This window comes from Mytilus edulis, chromosome 3 (assembly GCF_963676685.1).
Source record: "Mytilus edulis chromosome 3, xbMytEdul2.2, whole genome shotgun sequence".
NCBI lineage: Eukaryota > Metazoa > Mollusca > Bivalvia > Mytilida > Mytilidae > Mytilus > Mytilus edulis.
The window spans coordinates 63,687,660-63,710,114 of NC_092346.1; the positions used below are offsets into that span (position 1 = coordinate 63,687,660).

The 22,455-nt window shown below is 32.3% G+C and overlaps 1 protein-coding gene across 1 annotated transcript in view; it reads right to left on the minus strand.

The window, feature by feature from the left end:
- The window catches only part of LOC139517101 (codanin-1-like), a 38,159-nt gene extending 18,692 nt beyond the window's left edge, over window positions 1-19,467 (minus strand). The window contains exons 1-16 of the mRNA XM_071307779.1: window positions 19,350-19,467; window positions 13,973-14,643; window positions 13,090-13,344; window positions 12,345-12,529; window positions 12,013-12,111; window positions 10,877-10,955; window positions 10,113-10,233; window positions 8,880-8,992; window positions 8,430-8,595; window positions 7,398-7,495; window positions 6,606-6,765; window positions 6,156-6,221; window positions 5,490-5,633; window positions 5,028-5,194; window positions 3,892-3,973; window positions 583-678 (exon numbers count right to left, since the gene is read on the minus strand). Coding sequence (XP_071163880.1) covers window positions 583-678; window positions 3,892-3,973; window positions 5,028-5,194; window positions 5,490-5,633; window positions 6,156-6,221; window positions 6,606-6,765; window positions 7,398-7,495; window positions 8,430-8,595; window positions 8,880-8,992; window positions 10,113-10,233; window positions 10,877-10,955; window positions 12,013-12,111; window positions 12,345-12,529; window positions 13,090-13,344; window positions 13,973-14,643; window positions 19,350-19,433 — 2,586 coding nt within the window. The 5' untranslated portion in view covers window positions 19,434-19,467. The remainder of the gene's footprint in view (window positions 1-582; window positions 679-3,891; window positions 3,974-5,027; window positions 5,195-5,489; window positions 5,634-6,155; window positions 6,222-6,605; window positions 6,766-7,397; window positions 7,496-8,429; window positions 8,596-8,879; window positions 8,993-10,112; window positions 10,234-10,876; window positions 10,956-12,012; window positions 12,112-12,344; window positions 12,530-13,089; window positions 13,345-13,972; window positions 14,644-19,349) is intronic.
- Window positions 19,468-22,455: the final 2,988 nt, after the last annotated feature.

The following is a 22,455-nucleotide window of genomic DNA, read 5'->3' on the forward strand; positions in this document are numbered from 1 at the left end:
GGGCCCTCAGGATTATAACACTTTACTGGAGTGGCAGTTTAATTACTTAAAATCGATAACAAAACAAAATTATGTTTAAAATGGCGATTTGAAACACAATCTCAACGAAATGAACGAAATTATTTCTGTTGAAAAAATAAAATTTGACCTAAATCCCAATAAATGATTTAGGACTTTTGAGATTCCAAATCGGTCATGTCTGGCATATATGACCGTTTCCGGACCCTTGCATGATAAGACTATTTATCAGAATAACACAACTGAATTTGAGATACTGTTTACAAGGACATTATGCATACAGATCATTTCTGCTTCTTTTACAACCCCACTGAATGTTTTAACATAACTCCTACCTGAATTTAAGTGCAGATCAACCCTACACATTTGAAGATGCAATTACCATTTGATATGCTAGTTCAACCTAGCTGCATAATAGGTTCATGCATGAAATTGTAATCTGTGAAAAAATCCACGTAAACTTCCTAATGTTTATCTGACTCCTAATATCTTTATCCAACTATATTGATGACTCACAACTACAGCATTGACATTTTCTGGTATGTATGAATTATGAGAACTCACCAATGTTTGATCAGATTTCTTTGATGATTTACTAAGTAAAGACTGAACACTTTCTGGTATGTCAGAGAAGAAATATCCTTCTGGTATCACAGCATTCTGTAATAAAAAACACCAAAGAAATAGAATTATTGATTGGTTGGTGTTAAATGCCACTTTCAGCATTATTGGTTATTTCTTGACAATCAGTTCATATTGGAGATGGAAGCCATGGTACCCAGAAACTAGAGGCTCTAAAGAGCCTGTGTCGCTCACCTTGGTCCATGTGAATATTAAACAATGGACACAGATGGATTCATGACAAAATTGTGTTTTGGTGATGGTGATGTGTTTGTAGATCTTACTTTACTAAACATTCTTGCTGCTTACAATTATCTCTATCTATAACAGTACTTTCTGTGGAAAATGTTATTGAAAATCTTCAAATTTTAAGAAAATTGTTAAAAATTGACTATGAAGGGCAATAACTCCTTAGGGGGTCAATTGACTATTTTGGTCAGACTGACTTATTTTTAGTTCTTACTTTGCTGTACATTATTGCTGTTTACAGTTTATCTCTATCTATAATAATATTCAAGATAATAACAAAAAAACAGCAAAATTTCCTCAAAATTACCAATTCAGGGGCAGCAACCTAACAACCGATTGTCCGATTCATCTGAAAATTTCAGGGCAGATAGATCGTGACCTGATCAACAATTTTACTTCCTCTCAGATTTGCTCTTAATGCTTTGGTTTTTGAGTTATAAGCCAAAAACTGCATTTTACCCCCATGTTCTATTTTTAGTCAAGGTGGCCATCTTGGTTTGTTGGCGGAGTTACCGGACACATTTTTTTAACTAGATACCCAATGATGATTATGGCTAAGTTTGGTTAAATTTGGCACAGTAGCTAGTTTCAGAGGAGAAGATTTTTCTAAAAGATTACTAAGATTTACGAAAAATGGTTAAAAATTGACTATAAAGGGCAATAACTCCTAAAGTGGTCAACTGACCATTTTGGTCATGTTGTCGTATTTGTAGATCTTACTTTGCTGAACATTATTGCTGTTTACAGTTTATCTCTATCTATAATAATATTCAAGATAATAACAAAAAAACAGCAAAATTTCCTCAAAATTACCAATTCAGGGGCAGCAACCTAACAACCGATTGTCCGATTCATCTGAAAATTTCAGGGCAGATAGATCGTGACCTGATCAACAATTTTACTTCCTCTCAGATTTGCTCTAAATGCTTTGGTTTTTGAGTTATAAGCCAAAAACTGCATTTTACCCCTATGTTCTATTTTTAGCCATGGCGGCCATCTTGGTTGGTTGGCCGGGTCACCGGACACATTTTTAAATCTAGATACCACAATGATGATTATGGCCAAGTTTGGTTAAATTTGGCCCAGTAGTTTCAGAGGAGAAGATTTTTCTAAAAGATTACTAAGATTTACGAAAAATGGTTAAAAAATTGAATATAAAGGGCAATAACTCCTAAAGTGGTCAACTGACCATTTTGGTCATGTTGACTTATTTGTAGATCTTACTTTGCTGAACATTATTGCTGTTTACAGTTTATCTCTATCTATAATAATATTCAAGATAATAACCAAAAACAGCAAAATTTCCTTAAAATTATCATTTTAGGGGCAGCAACCCAACAACGGAATGTCAGATTCATCTGAAAATTTCAGGGCAGATAGATCTTGACCTGATGAACAATTTTACTGTGTGTCAGATTTGCTCTAAATGATTGGTTTTTGAGTTATAAGCCAAAAACTGCATTTTACCCCTATGTTCTATTTTTAGCCATGGCGGCCATCTTGGTCGGTTGGGCGGGGCACCGGACACATTTTTTAAACTAGATACCCCAATGATGATTATGGCCAAGTTTGGTTAAATTTGACCCAGTAGTTTCAGAGGAGAAGATTTTTCTAAAAGATTACTAAGATTTACGAAAAATGGTTAAAAATTGACTATAAAGGGCAATAACTCCTAAAGTGGTCAACTGACCATTTTGATCATGTTGACTTATTTGTAGATCTTACTTTGCTGAACATTATTGATGTTTACAGTTTATCTCTATCTATAATAATATTCAAGATAATAACCAAAAACAGCAAAATTTCCTTAAAATTACCATTTCAGGGGCAGCAACCCAACAACGAAATGTCCGATTCATCTGAAAATTTCAGGGCAGATAGATCTTGACCTGTTGAACAATATTACCCCTGTCAGATTTGCTCTAAATGCTTTGGTTTTTGAGTTATAAGCCAAAAACTGCATTTTACCCCTATGTTCTATTTTTAGCCATGGCGGCCATCTTGGTTGGTTGGCCGGGTCACCGGACACATTTTTTAAACTAGATACCCCAATGATGATTATGGCCAAGTTTGGTTAAATTTGACCCAGTAGTTTCAGAGGAGAAGATTTTTCTAAAAGATTACTAAGATTTACGAAAAATGGTTAAAAATTGACTATAAAGGGCAATAACTCCTAAAGTGGTCAACTGACCATTTTGATCATGTTGACTTATTTGTAGATCTTACTTTGCTGAACATTATTGATGTTTACAGTTTATCTCTATCTATAATAATATTCAAGATAATAACCAAAAACAGCAAAATTTCCTTAAAATTACCATTTCAGGGGCAGCAACCCAACAACGAAATGTCCGATTCATCTGAAAATTTCAGGGCAGATAGATCTTGACCTGTTGAACAATATTACCCCTGTCAGATTTGCTCTAAATGCTTTGGTTTTTGAGTTATAAGCCAAAAACTGCATTTTACCCCTATGTTCTATTTTTAGCCATGGCGGCCATCTTGGTTGGTTGGCCGGGTCACCGGACACATTTTTTAAACTAGATACCCCAATGATGATTGTGGCCAAGTTTGGTTAAATTTGGCCCAGTAGTTTCAGAGGAGAAGATTTTTGTAAAAGTTAACGCAGGACGACGACGGACGCCGGACGCCAAGTGATGAGAAAAGCTCACTTGGCCCTGTGGGCCAGGTGAGCTAAAAAACTGTAATCTTTGTTAGGAAAACTAACAATCCTAATCAATTAAGATTTGAGTCTGATCGCCTGCCACTTGCAGTGTTTGATCTCACAACCTCAGTGTTCACAGGTAAGTGATACAGATGTTTGACTACTTTTAAAAGACCACTAGACCACTAAATAGTAATAAAATCCTTACATGTATTCAAAACAATTTTAAGGAAGATACTTTATAACAATGATGCATATTCTCTTGATCAAACACACAAATAAATTAATTTGACAAACCAGAATGAGACTCTGAATGATATTGAGATATGATTTTTTACCTCCAATAACCAGCTGATCATTGTAATGACTAGGATATGACTGTAATATGTATTACTGCTGATCATCTCTTCCCACATAAACCTGAAATATACACAATCTGTCATTACGGTCATTCATTTATTGCCAAATTTACACAAAATATACACAATATATTAGTACAGGTGATAAGTTTGGCTATATGTACTTTAATTATTCATTGTGGTCCAAGATTAGGGGGAAGGTTGGGATCCAGTTAACATGGTTAACTTCACCAAATTTTGTATGTTTGTGCTTGTATCAAAGTCAGGAGCCTGTAATTCAGTGGTTGTCATTGGGGGCTGTGTTACATTTTTTTTTTTTTTTTTTTTAATTTTTCACGTTCTGAGATCTCTATCCAAATGTTTCTACAACTCCTCAGGAATTTAAAGGTGGCTTTTTGAAAGGAAAGATATCTTTCTTTTTCACTCACTTCTAAGAAAGAAAGTCTGTGATTTATAAACAAATTACATGTTTCTTGTCCTGAATGTGAATGAAATATTTGTCATCAGATGTACAGTATACATTTTCTGTATGTCAAAAATCTAATTATGCTTTGTAAACAAAGCCAGTTTCTAATTAGAACAAAATATGTTTGACACATGCACAAACATTTTTTGTTTACATTCTTTGTTATTGTCATACATCTTCTAATAAAATATATATTTTTTAGCAGCTAACATAAACTTTTTATATATATTTAAATAACATATATTTACCCTGATTTTAGTTTTTAAACTTATTAAATATGAAAATGTACAGTACTGTCTGTACACAGGAGGAAACCAGAATAGCCATTTTTTTAAAGGTATTTTTAAAAGTCCTCTGACCTAAAAATATTCTGTATTTGTCCTATTAAAGAGTCAAAATAACTCCTTCATGTCCTGCTCTATGCTCATTTTAACATGGGAAGGCATCATATTTGATCACTACGCTCAGTGTAAAATATTGACAAATATAATGCCTACCAATGTTAAAACAGGCATAGAGCATGACATGAAGGAGTTATCTCTTAACTACACACCATGTCTCTTAAATTACCATCTTTTCAATAGCTAAACACAAATTAAGAAAATATTGTGAACAGTTCTAAATTACATAAATTGATATCACTAGTTACCTGTGTATAAATAATAGCATACAAAGTACAAGTTGATAATAGTCCAAATTAGGGGCCATCAAATCCATCATACTTAGGAATTCTACTACCCATGGAACTGTTAATGTTAGATGTCTCATGTAAACTGCAACACGTAAACATTCATGCAAATCTATTGGTGGGTGTTCCTGGAATAAGAAAATATGCTAACGTACAGTTACAAAATAAGTAGGATTTTTTAAATCTCAATTTTTTGGTTTGATCTAATAAGGAATTTATTCAAGTCCTACTGCTTTCAATGTCACCACCCAACCATATAATAATATATTTTAAGAACTCAATGAACAGCGAAGCAAATTTTGTCATAGTGTTAACATATATACATATTTGAAATTTTCTATTAAAAGACACATATAATTAATTCTTTTCAAAGCATTACATTAAAAAGTCTTCCTACACAAAAGTTTTGGATAAACAACTTACATGTTTTCTTAGTGCCATATAGGCTGCTTCAGTGTCATCAGGTAGTTTAGATGTGTTCTTGTATGGCAGAAATGTCACAAAACCTAGAAACTTTCCTACCAGTTTTAATGTAAGTAAGATAGATATAAACTTCTCTTTCTGGTCCTGAAAAAAGCAATACATAAAGTATACATTAAGTTTTTTCCTGTTAAAAATTTATAAGGTTAATAAAATATTATTTTATAAAGTATGTAACAAGTTTGTTCTCTATCTCTATTTCTTTCCTCTCTTGATAGACAAAAATTCTTACATTCTAACCCTTTCTTCCCAAAATAGTGTTTACATGTTAAATCTTTTACAGCCGATTTGATTGAGTGTGTAGTCAAAGATAACATCTTTGGTTAGCTTGCTTGTTAGCTGAATCGTGAAGTCATTGTTAGGTTAGGTAAACTACCCTACTTTAAAGTAGACTAGTCCGACAGATACCCAATCTATCTGTCTGTTGGACTAGGCTACTAAAGGAGGGTAGTATACCTGACCTAATAATGACTTCACAGTTCAGCTAACAAGACAAGATATTACCTTTGCCTACACAATCAATGAAATCGGCTGTAATAAGCATTTCTCTCTACACAATGCTACATGCAAGATCTTGTTTTAACAACATTTATTTAATGTTAACCTTACCTCATCAGATTCTTGCTCTGTTTCTGTTTCTTCAGACAAAGTGGAGTCAAAATCTGTACTGTTTAACTATAAAATAGAAGTTGATGCATTGTTATTTGATAAAATCATTTATGAAAAATTTGTTACATTTCTGATTTTTTATTCATTATCTTTAAAATTACATCTCATCATGTAAATTTTAAACAAATAATTTCTTTAGATTTTTTTTCTCCCATAACCAGGTTTTTAAAGATTTTACATTTTACTGATGGTAGGCTAAAATTGTCAGCAAGTAGATTTTAACTAATATACAGAGACCATTCAACTAAGTTCCTAATATGCATTGGTATAGTGCTGATTCTATTTCCCACCTTTAAAACTTTTAATTTCCAAACATATTTCTGGAAACAATGTACTTATTCTACAACAAAGACTTTCCCATTGAATAATGGGGAGCCTGCTTATCCGTACCTCAGAAACTTTCCCTACAAAAGTATTGGTAAGATGCTGGTTAAACACAGGACATGATGCAGCTACAATGAATTTATGGAAGAATTCTTGACAACCAGGAAATGATGGTTCTGGACAAGGACCTCCAGAACTAGATGGCTTGATAAATCTTTCCTGTAATCTGAAAATAAATTACAATGTATCAAGTTAAAAGTTAACAGGCTAAATATTCACAGCTAGTTTTTTTCCGATATTTTCCTTTATGTGTGGTTATTACTTGGAAGTGTAAGAGGTTTTTTTTTTTTTTTTTTATTAAAAGAGTTTCATCTTTATGGATCAAATTTTTTTACCTAGTGGCATACTATTTTTGGTATGCAAGACCTTTCCTTTGTCTGTCCCTCCATTCATCCATTTTGGTCAAGGAAGTTAATGATGAAGTTGAAGTCCAATCAACTTGAAATGAGTACACATGTAACCTATGATATGATCGTTCTAATTTGTATGCCAAATTAGAGATTTGATCCCCATTTAACGGTCCACTGTACACAGAATAGGAATGTGTGAGTGGGAAATTTGTGTACTATGGACACATTCTTGTTGCTTTTTTCTGTTTCTGATGTTTCAGCATTGTACAATAATTGATAGTTTGTCCACCATTGCCGTAGATGAAATGGTTCTAGTATAAGTAATTTTAGTCATAATAAGGTTTCATAACGTGAAATTGATCTTTTTTAATGCAAAAGTTTGGAATCAAATGTATGTATGCAGTACAAAATAACTTGTCTATCATTTGTCTGAAACCTTTCAGTTTACCTTTTGAATTTTTCTGGATTGGCTTGTTTCAGCTGACTTAGTAATAATATGTTATCTTCATCTCCTGACATCCTAATGCTACCATCTCCTTTACACATCTACAGTCAAAACATCAATAAGTGATAAACAAGTTTTAAAATATTAAGCTCTGACTTCCCTTTTCAAATTACAGACATGAATGAAAAGTGATGTGGGGTAAACATATATGAGACAGCTACCAAAATACATAAAACAGTGGAAAATCTTTAATCTGATATATGAATTCACACATATTCAACTTATCATTCTTGCAGGTAAGTTTTTAGCACATAGAATTAATTTGCATAATATTTTCAAAATCCTACACCAAAATTTTTTGATCAGATCAGTTTAAACTGTTCTAAACAATTTAATTTCAATTAAAGATGTAACATCATTTTCATTTTGGTGTAGGAACAATGAGATTACCCACAGTACTTAGTAAAAAAAAAATATGTGCTTACATGCATTACTAAGAAACAAGAATGTGTCCATAGTACACAGATACCCCACTCGCACTATCATTTTACATGTTCAGTGGACCTTGAAATTGGGGTCAATACTTCAATTTGTCATTAAAATTTGAAAGATCATATCATAGTTAACATGTGCACTAAGTTTCAAGTTGATTGGACTTCAACTTCATCAAAAACTACCTTGACCAAAAACTTTAACCTGAGCTTTACACTATCTTTTTCTTTGTTCAGTGGACCGTGAAATTGGGGTCAATAATTTAATTTGACATTAAAATTAAAAAGATCATATCATAAGGAACATGTGTACTAGGTTTCAAGTTGATTAGACTTCAACTTCATCAAAAACTACCTTGACCAAAAACTTTAACCTGAAGCGGGACGAACGGACGCACAGACGAACGAACGAACAGATGGACAGACGAATGGAGGCACAGACCAGAAAACATAATGCCCCTCTTATATTTTAGGTGGGGCATAAAAACTTGAATATATTTATTTGTAAAGAAGTTATTTCAAACACTTCTGAATATAACCTTACACTAATGAGCTGTGACTGGAAAAGTCTGGCAAAGTGTAAATGATTGGCTAATTCTGTTTTATAACTGACTAGAGCTCTAATTCTATCACCCATCTTCCCTGAGATTGTCCAGCCTGGAGTGTGATGATTTGTTTCCCACTCTCGTAGTAGTTCATAAAATGCATCTCTGGAAAATTATAAAATGCCAAATATAAAGTCAACTTCTATTACTATTAAAATTGTATCATATCTTGAGAAATTCAAACTTAAAAGTACTTTGTATAAAATATATTTGAGAATAAAAGTGTGTCTTTACATTGTATGCTTCCTTTTAAATTCTAACATGAATACATACAGTTTAGAAGGTATTCATAGTTCTACCAGGAAATAAAGGCAGAAACTGAAACCAAAACAGTTCAAATTTATGTATTCTGAGTTTGATATATAATTAAACCAAGTTTTTTTAACTACCTTTGTTTTTTAAATAAATGAAATGTTCTGTCATTAGGAAAGTTCTTCCTGTTGTCTGTTTCAGCTTGGAATGAAACACTTCCAATGGGTGACCTTGGGTATACTGGTCCACACTAAAACAATACAATATTACTCAAGTTATTTGTCATGATCTTTAAAAAATCATTTTGTAAATAGAACATACTTTGAATTCATTATTATTCATTGAATATCATTTTTTGGATTTCTTGGGAAAAGTTTAATAACAAATTTGAGAAAAGGTTCAACAGATTACAAATTTTCTGTTATCTTGTATGCAGGATATGGCAAAACCATAACATCAAATATCCATGAAAATTCAAGTTTTCATCGATTCACAAAAATAATAAAATCCTTAGTATAAACCTATTATTTATAGTTAAGTATGCAAATTTCCGAAATTATTGGATGCGTTTATTATTGCAATTTTGTCATTTAATACTAAAACGTGATTTTAATTTTTACAATATTGAGAGAAATCCTTTTTAATTCATAAAAAAATATTCAAAATGCAAGTTTAAATTATTGCAATTATAACCCTGTCGCATTTTGTGCATTAATAAAAACATCACAATAATTTCTAAATTTACAGCATCTAAATTCTTATCATTAATCAATGATTAATTTTTAATATTTCAAGCCTTAATTTTAGTGTATTTGGGTTTTTACCTTTGTTTATAAATATACTTTACAGGTAATGTGTACTTTGATTTCCCAGCAAGTGAACTGTAGAAACTGTTGTGGAAAAGCATAATTTGCCTGACCTGTCTAATATGTGGCACTGTATCTTTACAATAGTCTTTTTATGCAGTATATTGATAAGTAAATTTCATGTGTATTTTACATTCTACTGTTAAGGTATTACAATGACCAAGATAATAAGAAAGGGGAATTCCAGAAAGAAGAGTGTTTAAAAACTACTTTAACCCTGTTAGACGTAAATATTTGTGTCAAAAATTAGAAACATTATCAGTGTTGTCTCAAGTAATATATGCATCTTGGTTTATATCAATTAGGGAGTTTTTATACATTGCAGATTATGAAAAGTCTAATAAATTTATAAACTTGTTTGGACTATGGGGACAGGTTAATGCATTTCATTTTAAAGAATTGTCTGTTGTTCTTTCTTGATGTGTTATTGAGGTGTTATCTCAATAAAGCTTTTAATTCATACCGATACATATGTTAATAAGACAACTTATAACTAGTACTTACCAAATCTGCTGAATCATTACAAAGATCTTTCAGTCTAGCTGCAAGTCTTGGTGAGAAAATAACAAGTCTCTGATTCTCTGCTAAAAGGCGTAAAGTTCCTTTGTCTATATGCTGTAACATCCTGTAACCAAATTGAAAATTTTGATTTTTTTGTTATCAAGCATGTCAAAGACAAGACAAATTAAAGTACAAATTCGTTAATAAAAGTTTCCTTGTGTCCTTTCTATTTATAGTGCAAATAATGAATCTCTCTGACAGTTTAGCAAGTTTTTAATTTACTAGCTACAATTTGTAATCTGTATGGTCTACACTGACTTTATTGGATGTGATTTTGTATTTCTTTCATTTTTTCACCTCTGGGTTATCTAACTCACTAATTTGGGTGAAAAGTGAACACTAGACCTAGACTGTTGGTTTTCCCGTTTGAATGGTTTTTACTAATTTTTGGGGCCCTTTATAGCTTGCTGTTCGGTGAGCCAAGGGTCCGTGTTGAAGGTCATACCTTGACCTATAATGGTTTACTTTTATAAAATTTATTTGGATGGAGAGTTGTCTCATTGGCACTCATACCACATCTTCCTATATCTGCTAAGTTAAGTTTTGAGGCGAAAATAAATTATGAGCAGTCAGTTTATCACAAACAATTCAGATTTGCAACTGTACATTAGGAAAAACAATTAATTCAGATTTTCTTTATATTTTGGAAAATATTGCTGCTTGATAAGTGAAAAAAAAAGTTCAGCATAGTTAGCCTTTGTACTTACCCTAACTGATTTTCAAGAACTTTAACAGAAAAGTACACTGCATTATGTATGGAGGTAAAATAATTCTCATCTATTATATCTGTAAAGGTTAAAAGCATATAGTATAACAAAGAAAGCCACATTGAAGAATTTTCAATAAATAGTTTTCTGGTCCTGCATAGGGATGAAATATTTGCCACAGGACATTCAGCAAACATCAAATAATATTCTTCTATGAAAATTACAAAGGATATGGTTTTAAGAATGTACAATGAGCTATACTTGTAAACTTCTATTTCATTTGGTTCTGATGGAGTTTTCTAATTGACAATCATACTAAGCCTTCTTATTCTATATGTATGAGGGGGGATAGGACATTTATCGGGACTCCGGGATCGGGTGTTTTTAGGCTCGGGATTTCGGGATTGACCCTTGCGGGATCCGGGAATTCTTTTTTTTTCGAATTTCGGGACCTCGGGATTTCGTGTTTTCAAGCTCAAGATTTCGGGATGGGGTGTTTTTAAGCCCGGGATTTCGGGATCAGGACCCCTCCTACCCTCCCTCATGTATACCTTCCTGACATAAATCAAAATTGCAATATTGTTGTTGGGATGTACAAGTATATGGCCACTTCCACTCTGGATTTTTGTTAAACATATTTCTATTTGTTTCCATCTGATGAGTAAAGTCTTTTTCAACTGATTTTTATAGTTCGTTCTTATGTTGTACTGTTACACCACTCTCCCAGGTTAGGGAGAGGGTTGGATCTCGCTAACATTTTTAACCCCGCAACAAACTGTATTTATGTGCCTGTCAGAAGTCAGGAGACTGAAATTCAATGGTTGTCGTTTGGTGCTGTGTTACATATTTGTTTTTTGTTAATTTTTTTGTACATTAATTAGGCCATTGGTTTATGTCATTAGAATTGTATTATTTTTTTTATTTCAGGGCGTTTTATAGCTGACTATGCAGTATGGGCTTTGCTATTTGTTGAAGGCCATACAGTGACCTATAGCTGTTAATTTCTGTGTTATTTGGTCTTTTGTGTAGAATTTTCTCATTGACAATCATACCACATCTTTTTTTATATTGTATAAATTAAACAAACTTATACATAATAAAAAGAACCACAGTAATTACCAGTAATATAAACTTACCATCAGTAAGGTCATTGATAAGGTCAAGGTCAGAACTTTTAGATGTCAACAATTGTATTATAAAATACAACTCAACAATAATGTTAGGCAATAAGTTTTCTGAAAAAATAAAGAAAAATTTTATCTTTGTAATTTTTTTACACAGGATTGTCGGTACATTTTGTAGATAATTTATCTTTATTACATAACTATTCAAAAGAATCCAGCCATTATTCAAATAACTAGACACAAAATGTATGGCAGCTAGAGCATTTATATTGTTTGAACAAACAAAACTTTTACTAATATGAAATCAATGCCTTGCCTTAAGTATAAGCATTTACACAACAAACCTTTTAAGCATGAGGAATAAATATTCGCTAAAATATCCAGTTTTTCTGTGTGTGTGACCTTTGACATCTCAGCCAAAGGGACCTCTACAATACTACTTAATCTTTCTAGTCCTCCTGGTTTGGTTGGGGTCATAGGTACCAGTACATCAGTACCAAAATCCTTCAAAATCTTTTCTCTTTCTAATCTGTAAAATTCAGGAAATTGGAGCAGTGATAATGTAAATTGTCAATTGTAAACAATTTCACAAAGATTATTAAATTTAGTTTTCTGTGTTTTTTATCCTTTCTTACAGATTCTTTGCCTGCCTTGATCATGAATTTACTTTATTTGCATTGTTATATCACCGTCAAGTAACATTTCACTGGTCCCATAAGCAAGAACCATTTTGTAATTTACTTGTCTGATACAACTTTCCTGTGGTACCATTGGACAAGTGTTATTGTCTAGCCCTGTTAACATATTATCAAAATCAAAAGAACTAGTTTCAGTATAAATTATAACACATTTTTCACACAAAAGCTTCCACGTTAAGAAATAATATGCAAGTCAGCATGAAATTACTGATACAATTTTTGAAGAATCTTATAAATCTATTAACTCTTGAAAAGTTTTTTTTTGCAAATTCTAAGATGATATGTGAGAAAACTATAGAAAATAAGTAAATTTATGATATTTTGCCCAATTAAAATATCTAAATTTACCAAGAATCCGTTTTAGAATTCATAATATGTAATATTTACAAACCTTAACAGTTCCTTTTCTGGTTCTAAGATCTCCCCATTTGTAGGTTTATTGTTAACTTTCTCCTCTGCCTCCAAGAATACTTTGTTTTGCTGACCACCTGTGACCTGTGTAGGGTTTATCCTTCTAGTAGGAGTTTTAGGTTCAGTCTGTAAGGTAGTAAAACTTATTCGTCGGCTCTTGGTGATTTCTATATTTTTTGTAGGTCTTGGTGTTCCCATTTCAAAGTTGGGGGATTCTAGCATATTCATTGATGCTCTGCAAAATAAATTGCCATTTAAAAACATGTGTTTCAACAGCATCAATCGTGCATGCTTTATTTGATTCTTTTGCTAATCAACATTAACAGACTTTTACACTATTCAGTAAATAATAATGTGTAAAAATTTAATGTTGCATACAGAATGAGAGTATCAGAAATTTGGAAAAAAGAATGTTTGACAGTTTCAAGAATTTTAATTTGTCTTTAATCTAAATTTGTGTCATTCACTTTTGCCTTAATGATATAGGAGAGTGGTATACAAATCTGTTATTTCTAATCTCCCTTTCAATGTTATTTGAGTAGAAGTTGTCTTTTCTTTACACCAGACAAGTTTATTGTTGAAAAATTGTTAATTTTTTTTACATTAACAGTCAATAAATAAAAAGATTATATTCATTTATAGATCTATTTAAATCTTAATTAACTTCTAAATCATTAACAGAAAATACTAAGATACAGGTAAAATATAGCAGATATATTGGGAAAATGGTTCTAAGGCAAACTAAAGTTAAGAAAGGGAGACTTAACAGTTAGCATCATTTCCTAAACACATGCAATTTTATCAAAATGCTGCATTCCTTATACCACAAAATATTTCGTCAAACTAAGGAAATGAATATCTACCTGACAGCAAGACCGGGTTCTCCTCCCATAGGAGGAAAATCACTCACACTAGCCAAGCTAAAGACAGGTGCAGGACTCTTTTGATGAAAGTCATTAGGATCTAACGAATGCTTCCGTCTCCCTCCTGACCTTTGAGTAATAGCTGGAGATGGCGAGTTGTCAATAGATCTATTTTTACTGCTTGATGAATAAGGAGAATTCTTCTTTTTTGTGACTTCTGGTGAAATAAATTCACCAAGACTAAATTTTTGTTTTGATTTATGGGCATCACTTTGATATTTGGCATTGTGGACATTTTTAGATGAACTGCCACCTAAAGATGATCGTCCTTTTTGTTTGACGTCTGATGAATGTTTGTTGCTTCCAAGATAAGATGGAGAGTCAAATGAAACATTTGGTGAAAAAACAGATGCTGAGGAGCTTTTTATATCTTCCAACCCATCCCCAGGACTGGCACCAAACAGTTGTACACGTTTTCCACTTTCAGATTTCGATGACCCATTCAGAGACTTTTTTAGTTTTTGTGCTGACGGTGTCTTGGCTGGAGAATTAGCAGCAGATCTGGATGATTGAAGTAGATGTAATGTCTGATCTCGAAGATAGTTCAGAAAAAAGGGAACAAATTCTTGCTGAAGTTTTCCAAAATCTTGAAGCTGTCCACAAGAACTATCCTGTGAAAAAAAAAAGAATCATACATTTTACATTTCATTTCTGTTTCCATTGCATAAATTAATATGACTAAAACGGACTACGATTTCAATTAAAAATATTTTTCATAACAGATTTGGAAGTTATTTCACCATCTTGTCATATAAAGAATACAGATATATTTTCCTTTTATTAATCGTCTATGTTTTACAACATATATTTATGTAGACATTTGAAATTGAGTGGAGGTACATTTATTATATGCTAAAAATATTCTTGGTATATACTGTGGTATATGTACATTCATGTATTGGACAGCAAATTTTATTTTTGTATTATATATTCTTTAGCTTACATGCTAAAGAATAAATGATACAAAAATAAAATGGTGATCTGTGTTCAGTTTTTACAAAATAGTTCATCTGGATGCATCTTTGGACTCACCAGTTTGGACTCATGAACTTGCCTAAGTGAGAAACCTGTTACATGTGTGTTTTGTGTTTTGCTGATGTTAATACTGAAGTCTTTTAACAAATACAAACAACAGATGATAGTGATGTGCTACAAACAGATTTATCACATCTAGAAATTTGGGCAAATACTTGGTTGCTAAGATTTCACCCATATAAATGTTTTAAAACTTCTAACAACAGGGAAACAGCATGATACCAACCACAAATACAACCTGGAAACACCACATTTATAGAGCATGTAGAAAAAGAAAAAGACATTTCTGTAACCAATGACAACAAACTATACTTCAAGCAACATATGAATGAGAAGATAAATACATGTAAAGCCACCAGTATTATGGGCTTAATAAAAAGGACATTTACCTGCCTCAGTCATTGTCAATGAGGAAATATTCCTACTACTTTTTACCATTACTACGCTACATATATATTTGCTATACTGGCTGCTGCTGCTGCATTCTTTATGTTTCAGATGACAAAATTGATGAATCATTTTTGAACAGTAATAACTTTTTCTTTTTTCAAGGTACAGGAAAACTTTGTGTATGAAAATTATTCTACAGATTACCATCTTCCCAAAAAAATTTGAAATTTTTATAATTTGAAATTTGACACCTGTGTAAACAGGTAAAACATAGGTAAAAGGTAAAAAACTATATCACATCATGTTTAAAACTGTTTTCATTAAGAAATATTGCCTCATTGGTGCCTTTCATAATTTGTGTGTATAGCAGATATATAAATGATAAATTTGTGACAGTTAAATACAGGTAAACCAGGTTAACGAAATAATTTTTTTATACTAGCAAATGTGTTTGTTTTAATTACCTGTGTTCCTTAGTTATATATATGCCTTTTTCATGCTATTCAACCATGTTATACCAATCATTATGCTAACATTAGACAAATTGTAAATGAGCAACAAGTTTTATTCAGGTAATTACAGGTAAAATTACAGGCAAGTCTTTGATCTAGACTTAGTTGTCGGAAGTTAGATAAAATTGCATAAAACCTGTCCTTTGACATCATTTTACCAAATATAGGAGTGGATATACTGTGGATTCATTTATTTTCGTTGGTACCAATTTTCATGTAATGAGGAAAACTGGCATTTTCGTGGTTTCCCAAAAGTCTGCATATAATCATACAGCAACTTTGTAATTTGTTTAACATTTAAATTCGTGGTTTCTTTGTACCCACCAAATCCACAAAAATTGGTATCCAACAAATAATAATGAATCCACAGTATTTTTTTTTATTAAAGTTTCTGTGATTTCAAGCGCAAACCCAACTCAAATTATATTACATTCAGTAAGTAATAACTTCCAAGGTGTTCCCAGCACTAAGAGATTGTGATGCATTCCTTTAAAAAATTCAACAAGAAAACAACAAATGCCACGACCAGCAGCTGTGGACAAAGAAGTTGGCACGACTTACAAAAATGTATGAAGCAACAAGCGTAGTACGGATTAAAGCATTAGCAAGACCAAATCTCAATATGTCAAGGCTAGTACATGTATATGGAGCCAGTATAAAGTTAACAATATAAAAGCAATTGGAAAGGTTCCAAGGCGTGAAACAAAATTGATACCAACACTAAAACATCTAGAGTAGGAAGAACGCTCGAAGAAGTTTAAATTACCAACACTTAAATACAGAGGCATGAGAAATGACATAATAGAAGCTTCCAAACTAACATCTGGAATATATGATAAAAAGTTGCCCAACTTGTTAACATGATACAACACCACTTTTGTACCTAGAGGACACAACAAGAAACTGGCTATATAATGTCAGAACAAAGGTGCAACAAGACATAAGATTAACCTTTTTCACTCCGACAACAAATTGCACCAAAAAAAGCTGACATCAAACATACATTGTCAACAAGACATAAGATTAACCTTTTTCACTCCGACAACAAATTCCACCAAAAAAAGCTGACATCAAACATACATTGTGTCCAAAAAGTCAATCAAAGAAAAAGCATACATGTCCCTCATCAGGCCTACTTTAGAATATGCTAGTGCTATACGGGACCCATACCAATAAAATGGTACATGTACCAAAGATAGGATTATCGATATGGTTCAAAGAACATGAAGAAGGGCAGCAAGGTATGTAACTAACAGATACCACATCATCACATCGGTTACATTGATTGACCAATAAGGATATATATAGAATCGATGTCAATTAAACAAAACTTGCAGCAATTTCGAACTCCAGTGTGTTGTGTGTGCTTATGAAGTTATTTTCCATGATAACTTTGAATGGCATGGCGATTTTTACAGTCCAATGGAACCTACAAAATTTAACTCATCTTAATGACCTCATCTTAATGACTTGTTTAATCAAATCATTAGACTATAATTGGTTTGTTTATTCAACAATATTGTCTGATGATTGTGAACTAAGGTAATGCCACTCGTAACCACTTAATTTAATCAAAATCCTGACTGATTAAAGTTACGAAATCAACAGATACGATAGCAGACCATAATAAATATATAGTAAACTCAAATAAATATCTGAAAAATAAGATTTACCTTACACCTTTTAAATTATAATAAAATTCATTAACATTTATTAATTATAATTAATATATATCTTTATTTTTATTCCTTATAAATATTTTTTTTCTTGGGGCCGGATCGACTTTAAATATGGGCCAGATCGATGTGGGACGGATGGACTTGGGCCGGATCGACATGAAAGCAGAGGTTAGACGAATAACCATAAGGATATTTTGACCTATCACAGTAAAATTTTAAATCAATTGGACGCTAACAGTAGCCGAAAAATTACCGTTTGACAACCAACAGTAATGGGCATTACTAACAGGGGTAGAAATAAGAAAAGACCATTGACTTGCCCTTGTATCTGTTAACTTGCCCGCAGAAGCTCTGGGGTAAATGGTGCCAAATCCTGCATTCTAGACCTCTCCTGGCAGATGATTTCAAGTTTCTATACACCCTTTTTTAAACAAAAACTTTTACGTTTACAAAAAAAAGTGACAAAAATTTCAGATGTACATGTAGAAACTGACTTAGCAGATAGTTTCTTTACATTAAAATTATGTATGTCTGACTTTTCGTGAGCATGTATATTGTCCTTTTTATAATTTGTACATCCTATTACAAAACTGCCACTACTTCCAAACTGAACGCAAACCTCACATGTCATCCCCTTTTCTGTGTCTTTCAGCCATTTAAATTCATCCAGCCATTTTGTTAAAAATTTACGTTTTCTATTTCCCTCTTTATATTTTTTTTGTTGCTCAACCCTGTTGACGTTGGATTCTTTAAGTTTTTTTAAAGGGGGGACATAATTTACTAAAAAGTTTTCCATTTGTTTCTTTCTACTTTCATTTTTAAATCAACTCAAAAGTTGTTTGCAAAACGCGTTCTGATTGGATCATTGTATCGACCTCCTTTCACGATTAGTAGCAGAAATCCCCGAGCAGGTGCGACTGAACATTCTAAAACGACGGCGCTCATTGGCTTACGCATAGGAATTGACCAATAGAATTATTCGGGACAAACTACGATGTTTACAATTTTCCTGGCATGCGCATATGAAATAAATAAAGAGGGCGAAAATAGTAATTCAATAATACACAGTTGTACATCGTACAAAATTACGTCTGACATAGTTATACAAATATTTTATTGGCACAAATTCATTAACAATAAATGGTTAAGACCTATTGCATATATTATTATATTAATTGACATGATAGAATGAAACACAAACACAAAATTTCAACTTGCCCGGCGGACAACTATGTGATGAGATTCACTTGCCCGCTGCAGATTTTACTTGCCTCGGGCAAGCGGGATAGCACTTATTTCGAACCCTGACTAACCTCCTTTATTTCAGAAGAAGAAAACACAAGAATCATTTATTATTGTTAAAATGACATAAAAGTACATACAATGGCGTTATTATTCAATCAAATGATGTTGGAAATGAGAATTTAACTGTTTGTGGGTCCTGAGGTATATTAGCATGCCGAGGAACTGAAATCGTAACAAGTCAGCAAATAAGTGGAAATCTGAGAATAGTGGAGTGATTCTGCGTTCAGTTACACACTACTATTTATATGACAGGTTCTTTTTTAATGATTCCCCTTTATCTGAAGGTGATCTATATTTTCTGATACATAATTTACATTTGACGTTATTTTTATACCAGAAATTGGGAGAATATTGAAAAAAGCTCTGATCAGAAAAACTTCATAATTAAGTAAATACCAGATAAGATTTAAATTTTATCCAATGGACAACTGTATTCGGCGTAATTTCGCCTTTTAACAGAAGGTCCAATATCGCTGCCATATTTTTTAAATTCCCGCCATGTGGAGAATTTGACTTCCGGGGTAAACATTGAGATGATCAAGCATACTACCATCAATCAATTCAAAATCGATATAAACCAGAAAGAACCATATTTATTTTTTTATACTGCTATAAAAAAATTAGAGTATTTTTTTATCTGGTAAAAATTAACCATGAAAGCCACTAGACCAAGAATCAAGTTTTGAACTAATATTTGCGTAGATAATTTTAAATGGAAGCATCCCCAAGTCAATAACTTTTTCCATCGAAAATCTGGTTAAAAATGACGATTAATGTAAATTATACCACATCTCCATACATAAAAAAAAAGTCTAACCCAAAAAGAAATTTTGATGTAAGATATTTTGTAGACATTATCAATATTATTATGGTTAAAAATTAAATGTCGGTGAAGCCATGGCCGTTATCAAATTTTGCAAAAATGGCAATTTTAAGCTAAATACGTCGAGTTTCGACTTGTTTTGGACAACAAACAAAATCAAGTGTGAAATTTCTGGAATAGAGCACTTTAGTGTCATTCTTCGTCTATACCTTTTATTTTTTTTTATTACTTTTAAGATAGATATTCATAGTATTATGTGTGCATCAAATGCACTGATGATATATACCGCAGTATATACGATTTTAATATTTCGCAACAAAGCAAGGCTGAAACAACTTTAAATAGGAAATTGACAAAATACCAGAGCCTTTAAGCACGTGATCTAGCTATCTATTTCGAACCAAAGATGCTTTCGCCAAGTGTCTTTATTCAGTCATTTCAGTCAGCTGCAACTCAGATTTTGCAAAAAAAAAGTCATAGGTGTATCACCAAAAAATTAATGAGCCAGAATTTTGCAGAAAAAAACTTGACGTCTCGTCCTTTTTCTGAAAAAGTTTACCAGAAGGTGCTTCGACCTATTAGATAAATATTTAGTATCAATTAACTTCACAAATAATGTAGGATGATCTTGAGATTCTCGTAACTGATGTACGTTTTGTTTCACTATATACTTTGTCGGCTTCTTTTTATTAATTTTGCCTTTGTTCTATTATTTTCCCTTTGCTCGGTATTTGTACATTTAAATTTTGGGGGTTTTGGCACGTTTCTGGAGCTGTTGCGTCAAGATTTAATTCGGATGCATGACGTTCAATAGTATTATTTTTGTTTTATATGACCGTGTACACGCCTTGGTAAACCATCTAATCTCAACCAAATAGTTGAGACGGAAAAAAGTATTCTGGCACTTCCTGTTGAGCTTTTCTGGTTCAAAATATCCAAAATAAAAACAGGGTAGTTCGACATTTCGTCAATTTACTGAAAATCAATGATTTTTTTGTAAAATAGGAGAATGTCATGCCATAAATAATTGAATTAGGGTTTGTGTCGTGTATAACACGGACCAATATAATTTGAAATGACATCGTAATAACTTTTCTCCAGCAGGTCAATGTCGCCAGTACAGTCAGTTATTGGCAAAATTACAGTGCGATCATCGTTAAAGCTGAAATATATATATATCAGTAAACTATTTTTCTGAAACCTTATAAACATAAAATTACAGTTTGTTCTTTTTCTTTACGAATAATACAATTTCATTAAGCTAAATATGTTATTTTAAAAGTATGTCATGTTGAGATTGCCTTGTATCGGTTGTGATCAAGTTCTGGAACAATGTTGAGATCTTTTGTTGAATCAATCTTTCAACTACTTAAGGTAGATCATAGATATATATATATTTCTTGAAATAGAATTTTCTTATACTTTGCCAAAGTGAAGATTGTACTATGCTTTCAAAAATATAATAAAAAATATGGATCACCGTGCTATTTAGCAAGCTATCGGAGTCGTTGAAAACTGCCTAGATTTGATAAGATGTTATTTTGTGTGTCTATGCTAGGCATGCACTATCTGTTAGTGAGGAGTTGACACTTCTAGGCTTGGAGTCTGAATAATTTGTTCTTATAAAGTGAAAAATCTTTACTGCGGGGTAATACCTTGTTAACTATGTAGCACGTCAAAAGCACACTCGGCGTGTCGTTGCCTTGTACAACGGAGAAGTTATATTAAACATGTAACATATGTTCATGTAATCGTCCTGAATATGCATTTAGTAAGACGATAGACGTTTATGATTCATTCAAACATCAATTCTTCAATCTGTGCAGTTTTAATCCTTTTCGTGTTGATTTCAAACATAGAGATGTAAAAGTAACACCGTTAAGATATTCATAATAAATAAAGAATTATTGTAAATTATTCATATATTGCTCGATTATCATAATATGTACAATTGTTGACATCTTAATTTACATATAAAACCAATTAAGGATCTAGAAATTTTCATAAGAGGGGACCCACTGACTGCTCAGAGGGGCCCGCTCCAGTAATGCTTCAGTGATTCCCTATATAATCAATCAAATTTTTCTCAAAGGTGGGGGCGGGCTCCCTGTGCCCCCTCAATTAATCCAAATCTGAAAATAACATTGATATAAATATATTATCGAACAATAACTGACCCATTGAAATTTTACTGGGTGAAATTGCTACCCGGTGATATATAACTATTGACTATGAAAAAGATACCCATTCCTGCTGAACATCTATGTATTCCTTTATCATATTTATATAGAAAGAAATCCTACCACGGTATGAAGCTGTCAGAATAAAGTTCTTGTGATAAAGAATCAATATTTAGTATTGATATTGTAAATAAAGTTTAAGCGCAGGAGATGCAAAATCCAGTGCTAACGATTTTTGAAATTCGGTGATGTAAACAACTTTAAAGTGTAGCGCTGATGTAAACCCAAGCGCTGCAAATGTAAAGTATGGCGATGTAGATAAAATAAAAAGCTAGCAATTGAGATGTCAAGTTAAGCGCTGTAGAAATAAGTTCTAGAGTATGATATTTCAATTACAACACTATTGACTTTATAGCTTCTGTGCTCAAATGCTAGACTATTAATATTCAGCGCTAAATCTCTAATCCAGACTTTAAAAAAAAAACCAGCTATTTAGAAT